This window comes from Poecile atricapillus, chromosome Z (genome assembly GCF_030490865.1).
Source record: "Poecile atricapillus isolate bPoeAtr1 chromosome Z, bPoeAtr1.hap1, whole genome shotgun sequence".
Classification (NCBI taxonomy): domain Eukaryota; kingdom Metazoa; phylum Chordata; class Aves; order Passeriformes; family Paridae; genus Poecile; species Poecile atricapillus.
Window position 1 is genome coordinate 84237738 of NC_081289.1, and position 17613 is coordinate 84255350.

Consider the following 17613-nt stretch of genomic DNA (forward strand, 5'->3'; position numbering starts at 1 on the left):
TAAGGAGTAGGCACAGTCCAGATTTTAATTTTGTGATTTGTCAAAATTCCTATCAAAGACACACTTATGGCACAGACTATCATGGATTAACAAAATTTAGTACATGGTCTGATTAATTGGTATTGACTATTACAGATTATTATAGACTAAAATACTTAAACAAGATTACTAGAATAATCTGATAGTTTTTTAGGATCATTATCATATACCTATACTCATGAATGTAACATGCTTTTAAAGACCAAAGTGATTAACAACATTTGAATTTTCAAAACTTATTTGCTAACATAACCACAACAGAATGCCAGTTCTGTTACACAATTACTCGGGGGACCTTTCTTAGAAACACAACACTCAACATGGAGTAGATGTGACTGCATGATTGACTGTATAATTATAAGCGTCTGCTTACAATGAATAGCATTACATTAAACAAAAAATTGCTCTTGTCTGTCTGAGCAGTTTTATGCCATACTCATCACATACCATATGTATGTCTAGATAAGAGTATATGTTACACAGTATAGAATAAACTGCTTAGTTTTCTTAAAACGAACTCTTGGTCTCTTTCACTGCTGCCACTTCAGCCTAAAAATTGCATAACCTTACTCTTCAAGAACATAATTTAGAGCAGAAATACTAATCTGTAATCAAACTTTAGACCCAGAGGAAGGCAATTAGCCACTTTCTAATAGCATTAAAATACCCAACAAAAAAGTGTGCCAGCTTTTCAGCAAAGAATCTTTAAATTCCTAAATGCTTGGAAGAATTTATTTCAATTTTTAATTTCATGTGAGAAAAGGCAGTGAAGGTAGCAGATTTGTTCAGCAACACCAGCATCACATGTCATGAACAATAAGAAGTAAACACATAAAAAGGAACGTTTTTTCAGTTATCAGGATTGTTTGTTTCAGCTGAGAAAGTGCAGCTGCACCTGACTGACAGCAATGGTGGTGTACTGAACTCAATGCATTGGAAACCCTGTACTAACTAGTGGCTGTGCAGTGGAGTAGCTGGCAAGAGATAGAATCTTCTTCTCCTACAGCAGCAGTCTTTGTTATGATCTGCTCCAGCACACGAACTGGCAGCCTCATGGACTAGTGGTCCTTGCCCAGAAGTCTGTATGGTCACAAGACTTTAAGTGCACTCACAGTTTCAAGTGACTATGTAGAGCCTTCCCAATCTGTGTACCTGAAAGTGCTTTGGTCAACTATTCTTCTTACAGCAGCTCTTCTCCACAGGGTCGAATCATCAGCTCCCTGTGAGATGTAGCCCCTGAGAAACTGCAGACAGCTCAAACTGACTTAACCAAAGCTTCAGCCAGACCCTACTACCCATCTGCACTAAAGTATTCAGAAAAAAAGAAATGGTCAGAGAACACACTAAGCATTTCAGAAGCTTTCTTACCTACATGTGGAAGATCACTTAAAACTTCTGGATGTGGAGCTAAATAAAACATATTTAAAATATTTGCATACACATTTTTTTTTTCCCCCCATGTTACATCTGCTTATGAGTTAGTTTTATGAAACAATGGATAACCCTAAACTATCATGATAAAGTTTGGAGTAGCATGAACAATAATGTACAATGCTTGCCAGCCTGAAATAATGGCTAGTATGGCAATCACCATCTTTAAAAGTGGAGTGTTTGTCCCCAGGAACTACACATATCCACATTAAAAGATCCATCATTACTTGCAAATATGTCAGGCTGATGAGCTCCACACACTCCACTGGTCAGCCAGCTGCTCAATAGTGGGATATCTATTCATCAACCCCTCAAAGGAAAAAAAAAAAGGAAAAAAAGAAAAAATATACAGCTAACATGAATGAAAAAAACATAGCAAGCTGACAGAAAAAATTGTCCAAGAACTGCTTCACCCTGTAGACACAGTACAAGCATAGGATTATTGTCAACTCATTGTGGACTTAGATTACTACCATCTCAGGCACCTTTTTAGTGAGACTCAGCATGAAGGTTGGCCCTTATGTTTCATCACATTAGGATACATAAAATGCTAGTTTTGTTAATATTGCAGTATAACATCTAAGCTGCAAAAAAGATGTATGCCTATAAAGAAAGTTTTCCTCTACTTCAGATCACAAAGGCATTTTATGAAGCATACAATTGAGTAAGATTTGATAAGAATAACTTGGTTTTGGTCTGAGAGTTCTGCAGAGGAAGATATTATTAAAATTTACTGATTGTCTAAGATTTCGTGATAGGAAAAAGATGGCCATGAAAATGCATTCTTTTGTTACTGAAGAGAAGTATTATTAATACCAGGGCCATATAAGCTTATGAAGCTAGTGGCCTGGAAAGTTGCCACCATGTGGCTGAAATATTTCAGTTACGCAGTTCAAATGGCAACAGCTGCTTTAAATTTAAAGGGCAGGAATTAAATAAGCAATGATTTCAGTGGGAGACAAATGAGCCCTAAGTTTGCTTCTCCTACTCCCTTTGTATCTAGCTTCTCCTCTGTAGCCTGCCTGTACCGAATGTTTGTTAGAACTGACCTTGGTATGTCTCAAAAAACACTCAGAAACCGACTCTGCCAAATCCACTGGCCGATTGTTTTTGAAAAGGGGATACTGTTCCCCTTTGGACTTAACTTTAGCCTCATCCTCACACCAGCTAATACTCTTCCAGCCTGTATTTTCCTCTGCTGCAGTGCATCCAATGTAATCATGTTAGTACTTTCCAAACAACAAAGCAGATGTTCTCTGTAATGCAGATTTTGAAGAATGCACATAAGGCTTAAACCAGTGACAGTGTTATCCACCAAATGCCTGCAAAGGAATCCACACAGTCTCTGACTAACAAGTTTTCTTACTGAAGTCATCTTAGGGGATGCCAACATTAAGGATAAAATATGCAGAAAAAAGGCCAAATATTGCCTTAAGGGACCTACTTGTCAATGCACCAGAAATTACACACAAAGACTTTTCTTACAGAATTGGTGGAGAAGTGCACATGTAAAATATACCTTTTGCACTTAACAACATTTTACCAGCAAACTGTATCAAATTAAACCCAGATGAGTAACTGTAAAACAATGTCGTTTTCCCTGGGTTCAGTAAAAACAGCTGGTATCGCTGCTATTAATCCTGTACATGTGCATTAAAAAGTCTTGTATGTCTGAGAAAAAACATCTCAGTCAGGTAGTAGCAATGTACAACAGCCTCTGGGGCCTTTGCCTATAGCAGAAAAAACAGACTATTTGCTGCCAATGTAACTCTGCATGCATGCTTACAGCTGAATGCATTAATTCACTGATATGCAGTATTATTGATAAAAATCAAATGCCTCGTAACTAATTTTTCATACTGGAGGATAACAACCATCCTATTTCAAGTTTTATTTTATAACATGATGCTAAAACATTTACATCAACAACACACAGCATACTCCTAATTTCAAGAAATTACTACCTCTAAGCTGTATGACTTCTTACAGCAAGGCCAAATAAAGTAAACCTTGAAACACCATTTCAGAAAGTATTGTGTTTATATGCCTTACTTTACCTTAAGAAAGGGCTCTAGGTATTTCAGACCTAGAATTTGCAATATACATTTATCCCTAATATTAGTAGTACAGAGTTTTTAGTAGCCCATCAACCCAATGTGATGGCAAGTCAGTGTATTTCTGAAGTTTGCATGGGAAGAGAATTTCTGGTGAGATTCTATGAGCTCTGTCATGAATAATTTGTTTTATGGGAAACAAAGTTTTCTTTGTTTTCTGTTTAGTCTTCTGATATGATCTGATAAGAAAGAGTTGAACATCCCCTCATCTTATTACGTATATTTACATTCCCTTTCTCTACTGCACGTACAGAAAATAATTACTTCTAAGGTGCTGTGGTTACAAAGACACTGATTGAATTAAATTTTGTACCTGTTCCACACACCAATCATCACCAGAAGTGAACTGTGAATACTGGAATGCATTTCCCACTTGCTGTGAGTCAGCTGCAACACATGAAAGCCTTGAGCCAAAAGTTAGCTGTGTTAAGACCACTGGGTTTACACAAGATTGTTTTGTTTGGATACCTAGTTGGATGACTTTCAGGTTTTTTCATTTTGAACTGAGGAAGAACTACCGCATGAAAATGGAAGAGAAAACTAAAGTAGGATTTCTTCAAACTGAAAAAAAGGCCTGTTTCATAACTAATAAGAGAAACCTGTTTGGTACTGGTTAGCAGAGGACAATTTTTTTGTTCAGTGCCGCAATGCAGCAGAAAGACAGATATGTGTGCCAATGTGCATTATCAGCAACCTATGACAGCATTCACAATGGAACACAGGATATATTCTAGAGGACCCCAAACTTCCAGGACAACTTTCTCTCCATTTGGTGAATTACAGCCTACAGCTTGAAGAGTATTTTCAGTTTACCTTTTCTTTAAATTTAACATAATCTCTAATGAAAATGTGCATTCACACTTCAACCAAAACCAAGTCCATTTGAGCTCCACCTGTCTCCAAAACAGGCTTTTTGTTTCAATGGAAATATAAGTCCTTCTATCACTGAGATACAGGAAGACATACAAGTCTCTGGAGCTAGATAATCAGCATTTCTGGCTGAGGAAGCGTGGATGAAAAGCAGTCTGGAAAGCAGGCCATTCTCAATTCATTAAAAGCCCTGAAGAGTAGGACTAGGGATATCAACTTTTGTGAAGACTTAAGCAAGATGAAAGAAGAGTTCTCACAACACAGGTCTGATAGATACCAATTTTTGCAGTATCTGATACATAATATCAGTAAACATCAACTTTTCTGTGGGAGTCATGCTCTATGTCTAGCCAAATGGCAGTCATCTAAGTCAAATCATCAAGGAAAAAGAATTATCTGTCATACTATGGTCCCATCAGGAAGAAGATTTCTAGCTAGCTGGAGTAGTATACAAGCATTTTGTACTGTAAATGTAACTTATTTGCACCTTTGGAACTGGGATAAAGTTTGGAAAGTTTTCTGATGTTTTTTAGTGTCTTAACCATCTCTAGTAGGAGGTGGTGTTCTTGGCCATGGATTTAGTGAGATTTACAGGGAAATACTGCTAATGTTTTCTTTGAAGAAAATTTCTGCTAGTAGATTGGAGAAACAGAAACATCACTGTGCAGTCTTTCAGTTTGCTAATGATTCTCTCCACTTACTAGGGACATAAACTGCACTAATGTTGGAAATGATACACTGGATTTGTCTGAGTTCAGTCAGAAGAAAAAACAAAACGATTTGATGCATTGTGACAGTTTCTCCAAAAACATAACACAGAGGTGACAGAATGAGGAAGAAGATTGGTATTTCTTAGTAGCTGTTGTTAAAATGGCTGGACATTTGAAAGGAAGTACCCATCACTGCACTGATGTCTAACTTTTAAAAATATTTGAAAGCGATGTCTAACTTAAAAATTTTAATTTGCAATTTACAACTTAAGCCTTTAATTTCAAGTGCTAGTGCTACTTCTCATGTTGTCCTACAATGAGCCTTTCATCAACTGAGTATGTTTACTTTGAAAAACAGGATTTTTCAAGTAACATCAGGGATTTAAAAAGAACAGTAGTAAATATACACTATTCTGTCTGTTTTTCATTGTTATTTAGAAAAAAAAGAGAAAAGATTAAACCAAAAAATAAGTGGTGATATGTAGAAACACTTTGATTCAGTTTCCTTAATAGACTTATCAGATTGAGTCTGACTTCTTCACATTTTCCAGCCATCTAATAAATGGTGAGCCACACAAGAACTGTTGAAATTGACTAATCTTTGTCTTGGAGTTCAAGAGTTTTAACACTAGTCTTCTAAAGAGATTGTCATCTCTGAGTTCATTTGTACTTCATTCTGATCATCTCTGTAAGGAAAAATAACTAGCATGTGTCTTCTAGCAACCCTGCTGTAATGACATGATTGCTCTTTGCTTACACTGACATCTCAGTGCAGGCTCTACATGCTGATTGTAGTGTGAAATTGGGTAGTCATACCATACCTGTTGGCCAAAAGTTGTGACCTAGTTCCAGAAGGAGAGGTTAGGTAAATTGCCAAGTCGCCACGTCGAGGGTGAGTAATAGTGATACGCACAACAACATGCTCCAAGTAGATCACATGGTGGTTAGGATTATCTGAACAGCCAGTGGCTTTGTAAATTGAACGGACAATGCTGTCAGGTCGTATTGTTCTAGAACAGAAGCATAGAAAACAACATCAGTATTTCTCGCTTTTTGTGCAAAATGCACAACCCCATCTTTTTTGCTTAGTAGCGAATGATGGTGTTGGACAACTCAGAAGTCAGTAGCCTACAATCATTAGTTTTGACATGTAACTCCTAGCTGGAAATACCATTACAGGGTAATTATTTTACTGCAGATAATGGCTAATAGCAACTGCCTGGGTTTCTGTTAAGCGCATATACCAGGTAAAACAGGAATAAGCCTTTGGGACAGAGCATTATTGTGGATTAGTGGCCAGCTGAGAATTGCTGAGATTGTCATGGGATCACAGCTGGCTGCTAAACCCCAGGAAATGCCTGGCATACCTAGTTCTCACTTACGTAACAGCAAGTATTACATGTTAACTGTACCAAAAGGCATCTGACTCAGCCGGTTTAAATTGGCATGACATCCTTGCAGACTATACCAGTTACAAATCAAGCCTGTCAAATATAATTATCAAAAAATATTCTGAATGCTTTGTAAATGCCTCATGCTTGATGCTGTCTCTATATCCATGGAGTGCACATAATGGAATTTTGCTCTTAAGCGTGGTTCTATAAGGACCCACTCATAGTGGGTTTAGCAGTTTAGTCTTGGCCTCTGAACTAGAGAGTCTCCTAAGACTATTGGAGAGAGACAATATCATAAAGTATTCAATGCATTTTTTCTTGTTACATGCTGGTAATTCTGCACTCTTCTTGCAAAGGTGACTGAAATGCATTCAACCAAACGTTCTTTGATGCATCATCTATATAAAAATCCATCATTGACCAGTCTGGCCTGTTTTACACCTTCACCTTCTGCAATGTTCTTTAAATTAGGACCTTTTCCCATTCACTACATCCATATATATGACAGAATCCCTGGTATGGCTTTAAAAATAATATACACAATGCAAGGGAGGGGTAAATTATACCCAGTTTCTTTCCATAAGTTTATGCCAGCAAGAGTTTTGGTAGCGGCTATTACTTGATTTGCCGATCTGTGTTCTCCACACACACATGCTGTGGAGGCACTGTTGTCCACTTTTCTGCTTCTGTCACCATTGCTTCAGCATCCATCAGTCCAAATCCATAAAGGTGGCTCACTGCAAGGTACAAACAGAACGGATACAGTTATAGCATAAACCCTTGGGTTTCATCATGGACTAATTCCAGAGTGTCACATCCTAACAGGAGTACCTTTTTTTCTCATCTTCCTTACTTTCACTAAAAGCTCCAAAATCTCATTGTTAGGAACAATAATGACTTTATCTATTTGTCAAAACAAATCTGTTCACTGCTTTATTACAGGAGTGGCATGAGGCAGTACCTACATGGCCCTACCATGAGAACTACAGGACGCCAGTGACTAAAACCACCTGACTGCCCTTTGTCCATGTACCTTAATTTAGCTCAGCCCTCTTGTATGACAAGGGGCTAAGCGTAATGAATGAGAGGAAGGTTACTTCCATTACTCAAATATCACACACATATGCGTGTGTATTCAGCAAAGCTAACTGAGACAATACATTTGTGAATGAACAGACTATTTTGTAGCTGTTGTATTCTCTGAACTTCCCTGAGTGTAAGCAGCATGTGGATGCTCTCCTGTTCCTGTATACAGTATGCTTGTTATTGGCCAACCAAACAGGTAGATCCACCATCTCCTTAAAATTGTCTGCATGATGAGGGTGAAAAGCACTTAACTGAATCAGCTGTGTGTTTTTGGTTGCTGTTCCAACCAAAACAGAGACTTGCAAAAGGGTTTTTAGGAATTTGAAGAGCTGCTAGCTGTGATGCTCCATTGTGACAAATTGGTGCTCTTGATAACCTTCTGACAGCAGGTGAAACAAAAATGCTTCCACGGGAGGATTTTAGATTGCAAATATTAATAAGTCCGTTTTTCTTGCTACCACAGAAACCCACAGGAAATTGTAAGTGCTATTTTAACCAGCAATGCAACAAAGCATGGTATAAGTCCTTCCAATTGCATATTGTAGACGGTTTGTGAAAGCAATCTCTATTCATTGCCAAACCAAAATTCAAAGGACTCTATCTGAAAAAAAAATATTCATTCTGAAACAAATACAGTCCAAAACTTAGGGATGACATCTTCCAAATATCTAACACTGTCTGAAACCAACAGCTAAAAAGGATTCTTCAGTGAAAAATATGGCAAGGTGTAGTGACTGTGTAATGAACTGGGTTTCTTCCCATCTCCTTCCTTGTGAGCCCCAAACCAAAGTGCACATAGCATGGAAAAGTTCCTCTGGAGACAATGACATACAGCTCTTCTGCCATATGAGGCAAGCACTGTGTTCCGAAATTAACCACAACTGAAATACATGTAAATAATAAATTCAGCCTTCCTTCAGTCTTCTGAATTCTCTTTACAAATTAAAAAAACAAATGGATAGGGAAGGAGATGTCCCAGAATCATACAGATTCTCTCTCTATATTTGGGTGGAGCAGACAAAAGAAGACAAGGAGAGGTTAGATGAAGAAACATTTTGCATTGTGTACAAGATTCCTGTGATAGAAATGTCCTTAGTCATTTCATTGCAAACATCGGATAATGAGTGCATATTTATCTGTGAAGACATAAGTCTGTTCTCACACTAAAATTTTAATTAATAATCTTTCTGTTTGCTTGGAAGATCAGTGGGAGGAACAAGAGTCTTAACCCACATGGTCCGTAACTGCACACAGTTACTCTGCATAGAACATTCAAAAAAGCAAGGGATTAAATTTTCATGAATTGAAATTTTTTTCAGGTAACTCATGGAAAATGCATTTTAATTCCTGACAGCAACTTACATTGAATTAGAGCTCAAGATGTCCAGTTTTAAAACGCTTGTGTTCAACTCACCTTCTGAGCTCCAAGAGCCAAAATTCTCCTCACCTCATCTTTTCTTAACCAGAAATAAGGGCAGAAAAGCACGAAGCATTGCCACCACCAGTCAGTGACCTTCAGATGGAAATTTATGTGACTTTTAAGATATTTACACGTAGAACATTTTTTCCCTAGTATGTACATTAAAAATGCAAATAAAATCTGTAGAGTGATCTTTCTATCTTTATACTCTAACAATTACCTGGAAGGCAGAATTTAGGAGCAGTTTTCATCCAGGTGAAAAAATTACTGCTCAAGATTATGTGGTTGTGTTAATTGTCCATTACTCAATGTTTAAAATCTCTTGCATGAGAGCAGAAGTCTACTGATAAGTTCTGTACCTGGTGGGCTTTTTTTCTCAGATGAAACAGAAATCCTTTTTTCCCTTGGAAGGCCTTCCCATTGAAATAAAAACTTCCTGACAGACAAGGTTACTCTTAAATTCTCCCCTGTGGACTGACATTTGGCTGTCCAAATAATTTCCAGTTCAAAGCCTTTGATGAAGTGGGTGGGTTAGCTGAAGGTACCAGTAGAGACCCATAATTTTCAAAGACCAAAATATAGCAATTCAGGAAAGAATCACAGAGTTAAACAAAGCAGTTGTGTCCCAGAGAAGAAAACAGATTTTTCTCTCTTCTACCTTCAAATTGTGATTCCTCATCTGTGTACATCCTAGTATTCCTGTGAACTATATGCCAAGGTGCCTGTCTCAAACGTTGAAAATAACCTGGTGGTCTACATGGAGCTACAAATGTCTTCTAGGAAACACCTGGAACTTCCACTGATTTGTATGCAAAATATACTGAGTTGACTTTGTTAACCCAGATTAATCAAAAGCACTGTCTGAAAGGTAATGATGACTGCAGAGCGAGATAAGCAAACTGCTTATGTTAGTGCAAAATGCCTCCAGACCTTTTACCTTCCCACTTATGTACTCTGCATTATCACTACTGTGAATTGCTACTGAGCTCAGTTGTTGCTAGGATTCATTACAGGTCAGAGGGGGTACTGGGCTGTTTTGTAAAAAGGTATCTGTCTTTCACAAACAAAATACGAGTATGAGGCTGATACTATGTAAGCTGGTGGCTGAGGAGTAGGCCATTGCTTTTATTCAGCCAAAGGGTTGAAAAATGTGATTTCATTATGTGACCAAGGTGTCCACTGGTAGAGCTCCCTTGAATTCTCTCTCCAGTCAGGCAGTAGTACAAATTGATAATCTTTATTTCTGCAAAATCTCAAGCGTATGCAGAGCCTTACAGATGCAGGGCATGTTTCAGAGAAAAGCTTGCCTCCCACAACACAAAATAAATACTGAGTTTTAGCTCATCTCTTTAACCTTTTTAAAGATGTCTTGATCTTAAAGATGAAACAACATTTCATAGGGCTAAAGTCTATTTATTTATCCCTGGTGCAATTCTTTCTTAATGCAAAATGAAAACAAGGCCTTCTGAGCTGCTGGAGAGACTTCTCCAGCTTTTTCCTAATCTTGTTTTTGTCTGAAGTTGCTGTTGAAAATTCAGTAACTTTCTCATTTGCATACAAAACTACCCTCAAATCTAAAATTAGGAGGTATATCCTGACTTTGACTTGACAATGAGAAATATGAATAGCTAGTGTTGATAAATCGTAACAAAGAATCATGCAGACTTGAGAAAAATTTGGCCCAGACACTAAAAACACATTTCCAGTGTAGCTAAACTTGATTTGTTAGGCTGTAGTTTCATTGCCTGTCATTAAGATGTCTCATCAGTAACTTAGATGCTAAGACTTCCTTGCTATTTTACTCATCTGAGAAAACGCTTGCATAAAATTTTCTCCCTACTATATTTGTGGCCTTTTATATATCATATTTTATGTACTGTGAAAGCAGCATTTGAAATATAAATAATCTGTATCCACATATCAAATACTAAATCAAGAGAGAAATAGTAACAATTTCAGTGTAACAAATGAGGAAATGCAGCTTCCTCAACTAGATGATATGTGTGATATGCGAACTACACCGATCTGTCCATTTATGCTACTACAGGATCTTGATCCAAAATGAGACTGACAGAGTCTCAAATGCCCATAAATACTATAGTTTTCTTAAACGTTGCTTAGCAGGTCTAGAATATACAAGCCTCCTGAGTTACTCTCAGCCCATAAATACTTGCAACCAATATTTTACACTTGACATTTTAATTGCAAGTAGAATGAATTAATTCTATAATGCTTTAAGAATTCCATATTGCTTTTCTGTAATTTGCTTAGAATATTGAAATGTTTCAACAGGGAAAACAGCTGTCTAACAAGAATCAAAGGGATAAAAGGGGGAGAAATGTTATGATGACATGGCTTAAACTGTTTTGTTTTGTCATATTCTTTCTAAAACAACACTGATCTTGAACAATAATTCATCTTGTTTCAGCTATATTCCTATTTCGTGTCAACTTATCACCAGTAATCTGTGACAACTGAGTGTGACTTGTGAAACACATAACTGCTTTACAAGCCAGTAACACAAGCATGCAAGAACATGCTTTTTTATTTTGCTTTTAAAACCAACTCCCTCATGGTTTTCAAACTGAGCACAGTATTTGTATTTTTCTATTTTACACAGAACAATCCCTCAGTTTTTGTACCTAAAATGAAATTAAATACCAAGCTAAGTATTTTCTCCTCAAAGAATTCCCTGAAATCCAGGAATTTTTAAAGACTCAGTATGGATGTGGGAATATTGAGATCTTATACTTATCAGCACACTAGAGAAGGTGGTGAAAACCAGGAAGTTGCCCAGTAGATTTGTCCTAAAAGTGGCAGCTTAGATGCACAGTGAGAATCTCAAGGGCCTCTACATCATAGAATCACAGAAGCACAGGTTGATTTATGTTGGAAGGGACATTTAAAGCTCATCTAGTCTGACTTCTCTTCTAGGAGCAGGGACACCTTCCACTACACCAGGCTGCCGAAAGCCCTGTCCAATCTGGCCTTGAGGCACTTCCAGAGATAAGGCATCCAAAGTGTCTCTGGACAACCTGTTCCAGGGCCTCACCATCCAAATCACAGAATCACAGAATCAGAGAATATTAAGGGGTTGGAAAGGACCTTAAACATCAACAAGTCCCAAGCCCCCCTGCCATTGGCAGGGACATCTACTTTGCTCAAGGCCTTATCCAACCTGGTTTTGAACACTGACAAAACACTGACAGGGTTGAGCATCCACAACCTTCCTGGGAAACTTGTTCCAGTGTCTCACTACCCCCACAGTAAAGAATTTTTTCTTAATATTTAATCTAAATTTCCCCTCTTTCAATTTTTCAATTTTCTTCCAGTGCCTTGTCCTATCACTACAGATCCTCTCCAGCTTCCCTGTAGGCACCCTTCAGATGCTGCAAAGTTACTATGAGGTTTCCACACAACCTTCCCTTCTCCAGGCCTCAACTTTCTCAGACTGTCTTCACAGAGAAGATACTTCAGTCCTTGTACCAATGTATTGGTCCTGCTCTGGACTTGCTCCAACAGTTCCATGTCCTTCTTATGTTGTATGTAGCGCTCCAGGTAGGATCTCACCAGAGAAGAGGGCCAGAATCCCCTCCTTCGACCTGCTGGCCACACTGCTTTATATGCAGCCAAGGATTGGGCTGGCTTTTTGGGCTGCAAGTGCACACTGTTGTCCCACATTGAATTTTTCATCCACTATTAATTACTCCCAAATCCTTCTCCAGAGGGCTTCTCTCAGTCCCTTCTCTGCCCCACCTGTGGGTGCATCTTAGGTTGCGACAATTCAGGTGTAAAGACTTTGCACTTTGCTTTGTTGAACTCTGTAAGGTTCACACAAACCCACCTCTCAAGCCTTTCAAGGTCCCTCTGGATGGCATCCCTCCTCTCCAGTGCATTGACTGTACCACATTGCTTCTTGTTGTCAGCAAATTTGATGAGGGTGTACTTGATTGCACTGTCCATGTCACCAACAAAGATGCTGAACAGTATCTGCCACAGTACTGACCACAGACGGACACCACTCATCACTGGCATCCATGTGGACAATGAGCCATTGACCACAACTCTGTGTGTGCGCCCATTTTTAGCTGGTTTTTCAACCACCAAGTGGTTCATCCATCAAATCCATGTCTCTTCAGTTTGAAAACAAGGATGTTGAGTGGCACAATGTCAAACACTTTGCACATGTCCAGGTAGAAAATGTCAGTTGCTCTGCTCTGCCCCTATCTATCAATCCTGTAGGCCCATCACAGAAGGTCACCAAATTTGTCAGGCATGATTTTCCCCTTGAAAAGCCATGTTGGCTGTTACCAAGCACCATGTATAAAAATGTCCTACATTATGTCCAGTCTAAATCTATTCTTGTTCAGTTTAAAACTACTGCCTCATGTCATGTCCTAAAGACTTTCATAAAAAAAAAAAATTCTGTCTTTCTTCTAAGAACACTTTATATATTGAAAGGCCACAATAAGGTCTCACTGGAGCCTTTTCTTCAGGCTGAACAACCCCACCCCTCTCTGCCTTTCTTCATATAAGAGGTGCTTCAGGCCTTTGAACATTTTCATAGTCAGAAAGGTGCTAACAGAATACTTCAAAAATAGCTTTTATTAAGATTCTAGTTGTGTCTATTTCTTTTGCATTAATACAAATAATTTCTTCAGTAATATACTAGCCATGGCTTTACCTGATAATAGATTTGATAAAAATAAGAAGCAGCTTCTGGATTATACATTTTTTCTTTCTGCCAAAAAGCTCCTATTAAATGATAAATAAAATACAGGCTGCCCAGAAAAACTAGCAGGATAGCTAGTAGAAACTAAACCTCCAGTAACTGGTGTACCTTTTTGAGCTTGTATGCAACTCTGACACTGCTATGAGGCTTTGCAGTAAGTAAAAGAATGTTCTTAGACCATACCATCTTAAAACACTGAGAAATTAAATCCAAGAGTCTATTTGCCTGCACATCCTCACATATTTAATCTGTTTCAGGAATTTAAAATTCATGTGGTTATTAAATAGACATTGGTTGACAAAAAGTACTAAAAGCAAGCTATACTTTGGGCTCTCAGAGTCAGGGTCTACTAGTAGTGTCAGGACGCACCACCCAAATTGTTCCTGCCCCTCATGAGTGTTAGCATCTTCCAGACAGAGTCTTAGTCTTGGGATTCAGCTGGTCCATGGTCAGCAGTGAGCATCCATGAGTATCAAGCACAGCCTAGTAAGTTCTCCCATGCCCACAGTTCCTGATTTATTTCTCGGAGCTTTTTTAGGAATGAGTTAACCAGGGCAATGAAGTCTTCAGAACACATGGTGTTCACACATAGACTGTGCCCTGCATATGAGGATATCTTACTCAGAGTCAGAGAAAACACCAGTGAGCTTTGCTGAAAACCTCAGCAGAGTGACCAGGAAGACTGGCTTACTTCTCTGCCTCTGAAGCAGCAGAGCTGTGATGGAAACAGAAAACCTGACCACTGCTGACCGGTGATTGCTATGAAAAATCTACACCAGGATTCTAAGACTTCTCTGCAGCAGCATTTGGCTGTAAATCATAAAGCCTTTACTGAAGACATTATTCCACTTGCAATAAAACAGCTTATGTGAAGGTAAATCTGAAGATTATATGCATTTAGAAGGGTGAAAAAAATGTTTGCTGAAATAAAGTTGGCTAAGGAGCATCTATTGTAATAGAAACTATAATTTTTAAAATAATGTTAGTCTTTTTAAACTTTTTTTTTTTTTTTTTTTTTTAGCATGAGGATCCACTGGAAAACATGGTGGTTTGCACCTTTTTTAAAGAAAAAAATTATTTTGTCACTGCATTGTGCAACACCTTGTAAAAAAATGTTCCCATCTCCTCTGTTAGGAGCAAATTCACACTAGGAGATACAATTAGGGTTCCTTGATTGCTCAAAAGTAGACAAATACAATGCCATTCTATTAAACAATAAAAACACCTTTTGGAGAGAGTGTCTGCACTAGGCTTCATCTCAGAACAGATGATGACAGGTGAATCAAAGGCAGTATAACTGGAAATCCTGACAGATTGTTAGCAGGAGACAAAAAGCATTTCTGTGCTGTCAGATGTATCAGACACATGGCATCCCTCTTGTTCTGTCCCACACAGAGGCTCTGTGCATCCTGGAGTATTGGAGCTCCAGCTCCAGACATTTACACTCAAACTAATTCCTGACTGAGCATACAGCTGAGGCAGATTTTGTCAGAAAAAGGATATATAAACATGCAGTAAATCACAAAAAAGTGTATTTCAAATTGTTTAAGGATAATGATGCTGAATAGAATAACCAGAGAAGTCATTAATTAACTAAGCCAACTTCACAGTATCCCTGTGGAGCAATGTAGTAGATGCTGATCAGTAACCTGAAGCAAAAGGAAGTTAAATAGTAAGTATAGAGATAGCTGACCAGTAATATCACTCTGGTGGGTGAGGTTCTGCATCCCCTGACTTAAAAGGAAATCCTCAAAAGCTGATTTTTCTGGAGGCAAAAAAGGACACTGTTATAAATAATTTCAGGCATCTGAGCTGAGATGTCCTATGTAGGCCCTATTATTACATGAAATTCTACATCCTGATGGGATACATTAAGTGCTTAAAATACTACACTGTAGATAGTGTGTTCTGCTTCCTAACTGGCCTGAATCCTAGTTCCATTCAAGTGGACACACTCTGATAATAAAACTACCACCAGTTTTGTAACTACTGAAAGGCATTATAGCAATGCAACAGCAGTGAAGAAGAGCTTTGGTGTTCACAAAGGCAAGTGCTTGCTGCTTTTGTAAAAAGACAGACCTACTCCATCCAAAAGATGTTCAACATTGCTATGGATGGATACAAGCATGACTAGATATTTGACTAGAACATCCTCACAAGTGTACCGCATTGAGAATTAGTGTCTAAGGAGGTCATGCAAATGCATGTAACTTCCAAGGCATTTTCTTTTAAAAATCTGTGCTCAATGTCTGTAATTAAAGCCTTTTGATCTGGATAATTGTATCAGTTTATCATTCTTTTTTTTTTTTAATTCATTGATCCTGATTCTTCTTTCTTAATACCGCAAAATGGAAATTTTTCACAGTAAGTGGCAGACTCTTATGGTTATGAGCCCAAGGGTGAAAACTTTTAAAACTCCACTTCCTCCCTGCCCCCCAGTCCTTTACAGGGTTTTCATAAAGGTCTGAGTTGGGCTTGTTAAAAGGAAATAATGTCAAAGGTTATCACTCTCATGATGTGCTTCCTGTTAGTGCTGTCAGTCCACTTGGCAATGTTTGGAATACTAGGGAGCTGCAGAGCATAGCAATTGTGTATATCTTTATGTCTGAGACAAACAGACAGGAAGTTATCTCAGTTGTCAAGCTGAGGTACTAATTTAAATTCTTTGCCTGCTATGCTAATCATGGCTTGGTGGCAATTCTGAGTGCTATTACAGTAGAACATTAAAGCCTAATTTTGCCTTTTGCCTGCTGTTACTCCTGCTTTAGAGCCATTTAATTTACATTTTAGAACACATGTAAGTTTGACTTACAATATACGACCCCAGGAAAGCAACCAACTGTAAGATAAAATTGTGATGGATATCCATCCATTTTCCTTTATGTATCTTGACACAGGCTTGAAGCTTCTGCTTGAACTCTGTTTTTATATTTTTACTGCTTCATTCCTTGCTTTTAAGAGGGGACAGAAAACAGAGTATTGCAGATCCAAAAAGTAAGTGAGAAGCTTTGATAATGGATAATTTGAGGCTAGGAAAAGTAATGATGCCTGCCTGGCTTCTGTGAAAGATTCCCATATTCCTACTTTGTACATCCTCATTTCTGGAACTATACAGACAAATTCCTGACCTTATATGTCTTTCAACTGGAAACAACATTGCCTGTAACCTCAGTTTTGTCAGGAAGAAAAAAAAAATTCAATAACCAAGATCTAGGGTGCATAATTCAAGGTATTTTCCAGCTCCCTTCCCCAAAACCCAAAGAGGTACTTCAGCTCTTACTCAAGGCTAGCAGAAGTCAGCTACCTGGCAATTTGTTTGGGTTTAACATACCAAACACTAAAAAATTCCCAATGCAATTTTAATATTAAGTTAAAGAAAACTTTATTTATAGCCAGAAACCTAACTGCTGCATGCAAGAAGAAAACAAGAGTCACCTAGAAAGGTCACAGTGACCATCCAGGGAAAAGATAGTAATTTTAAACTTGCTGCTAAAACATGCATGTCTTTACTCCACTTTTCCTCAGCGACTTTAATTTCTAAATCCCACCATAGATATCCTCTCTAGATGCAGCAAGGGTATCTGTATGAAGCACTTAAAAAGGTTAGGATGGTGGCCTGTGACTCATGCAGTATTTAAACATGGATGAGATTCATCCTTTTCTATCATACATGTTCTATCAGTGCTGGGGGAGACACTTCCAGCCACAGTTAGACTAGCTAGTAATTGTAGCTTGTTTACTTCTCGCCTTTTCTGGTGCTAAATTAAATGCTACCCTGACTTCAAACAACTTCCAATCAGGAACTATAATGCAAAAG

The 17613-nt window shown here is 38.2% G+C and overlaps 1 protein-coding gene across 2 annotated transcripts in view; it reads right to left on the minus strand.

The window, feature by feature from the left end:
- The window catches only part of PCSK5 (proprotein convertase subtilisin/kexin type 5), a 229289-nt gene that overhangs the window by 77903 nt on the left and 133773 nt on the right, over positions 1 to 17613 (minus strand). For both annotated transcript variants that reach the window (XM_058864245.1, XM_058864244.1), the window contains exons 11-12: positions 7178 to 7295; positions 5986 to 6174 (exon numbers count right to left, since the gene is read on the minus strand). In XM_058864245.1, coding sequence (XP_058720228.1) covers positions 5986 to 6174; positions 7178 to 7295 — 307 coding nt within the window. The remainder of the gene's footprint in view (positions 1 to 5985; positions 6175 to 7177; positions 7296 to 17613) is intronic.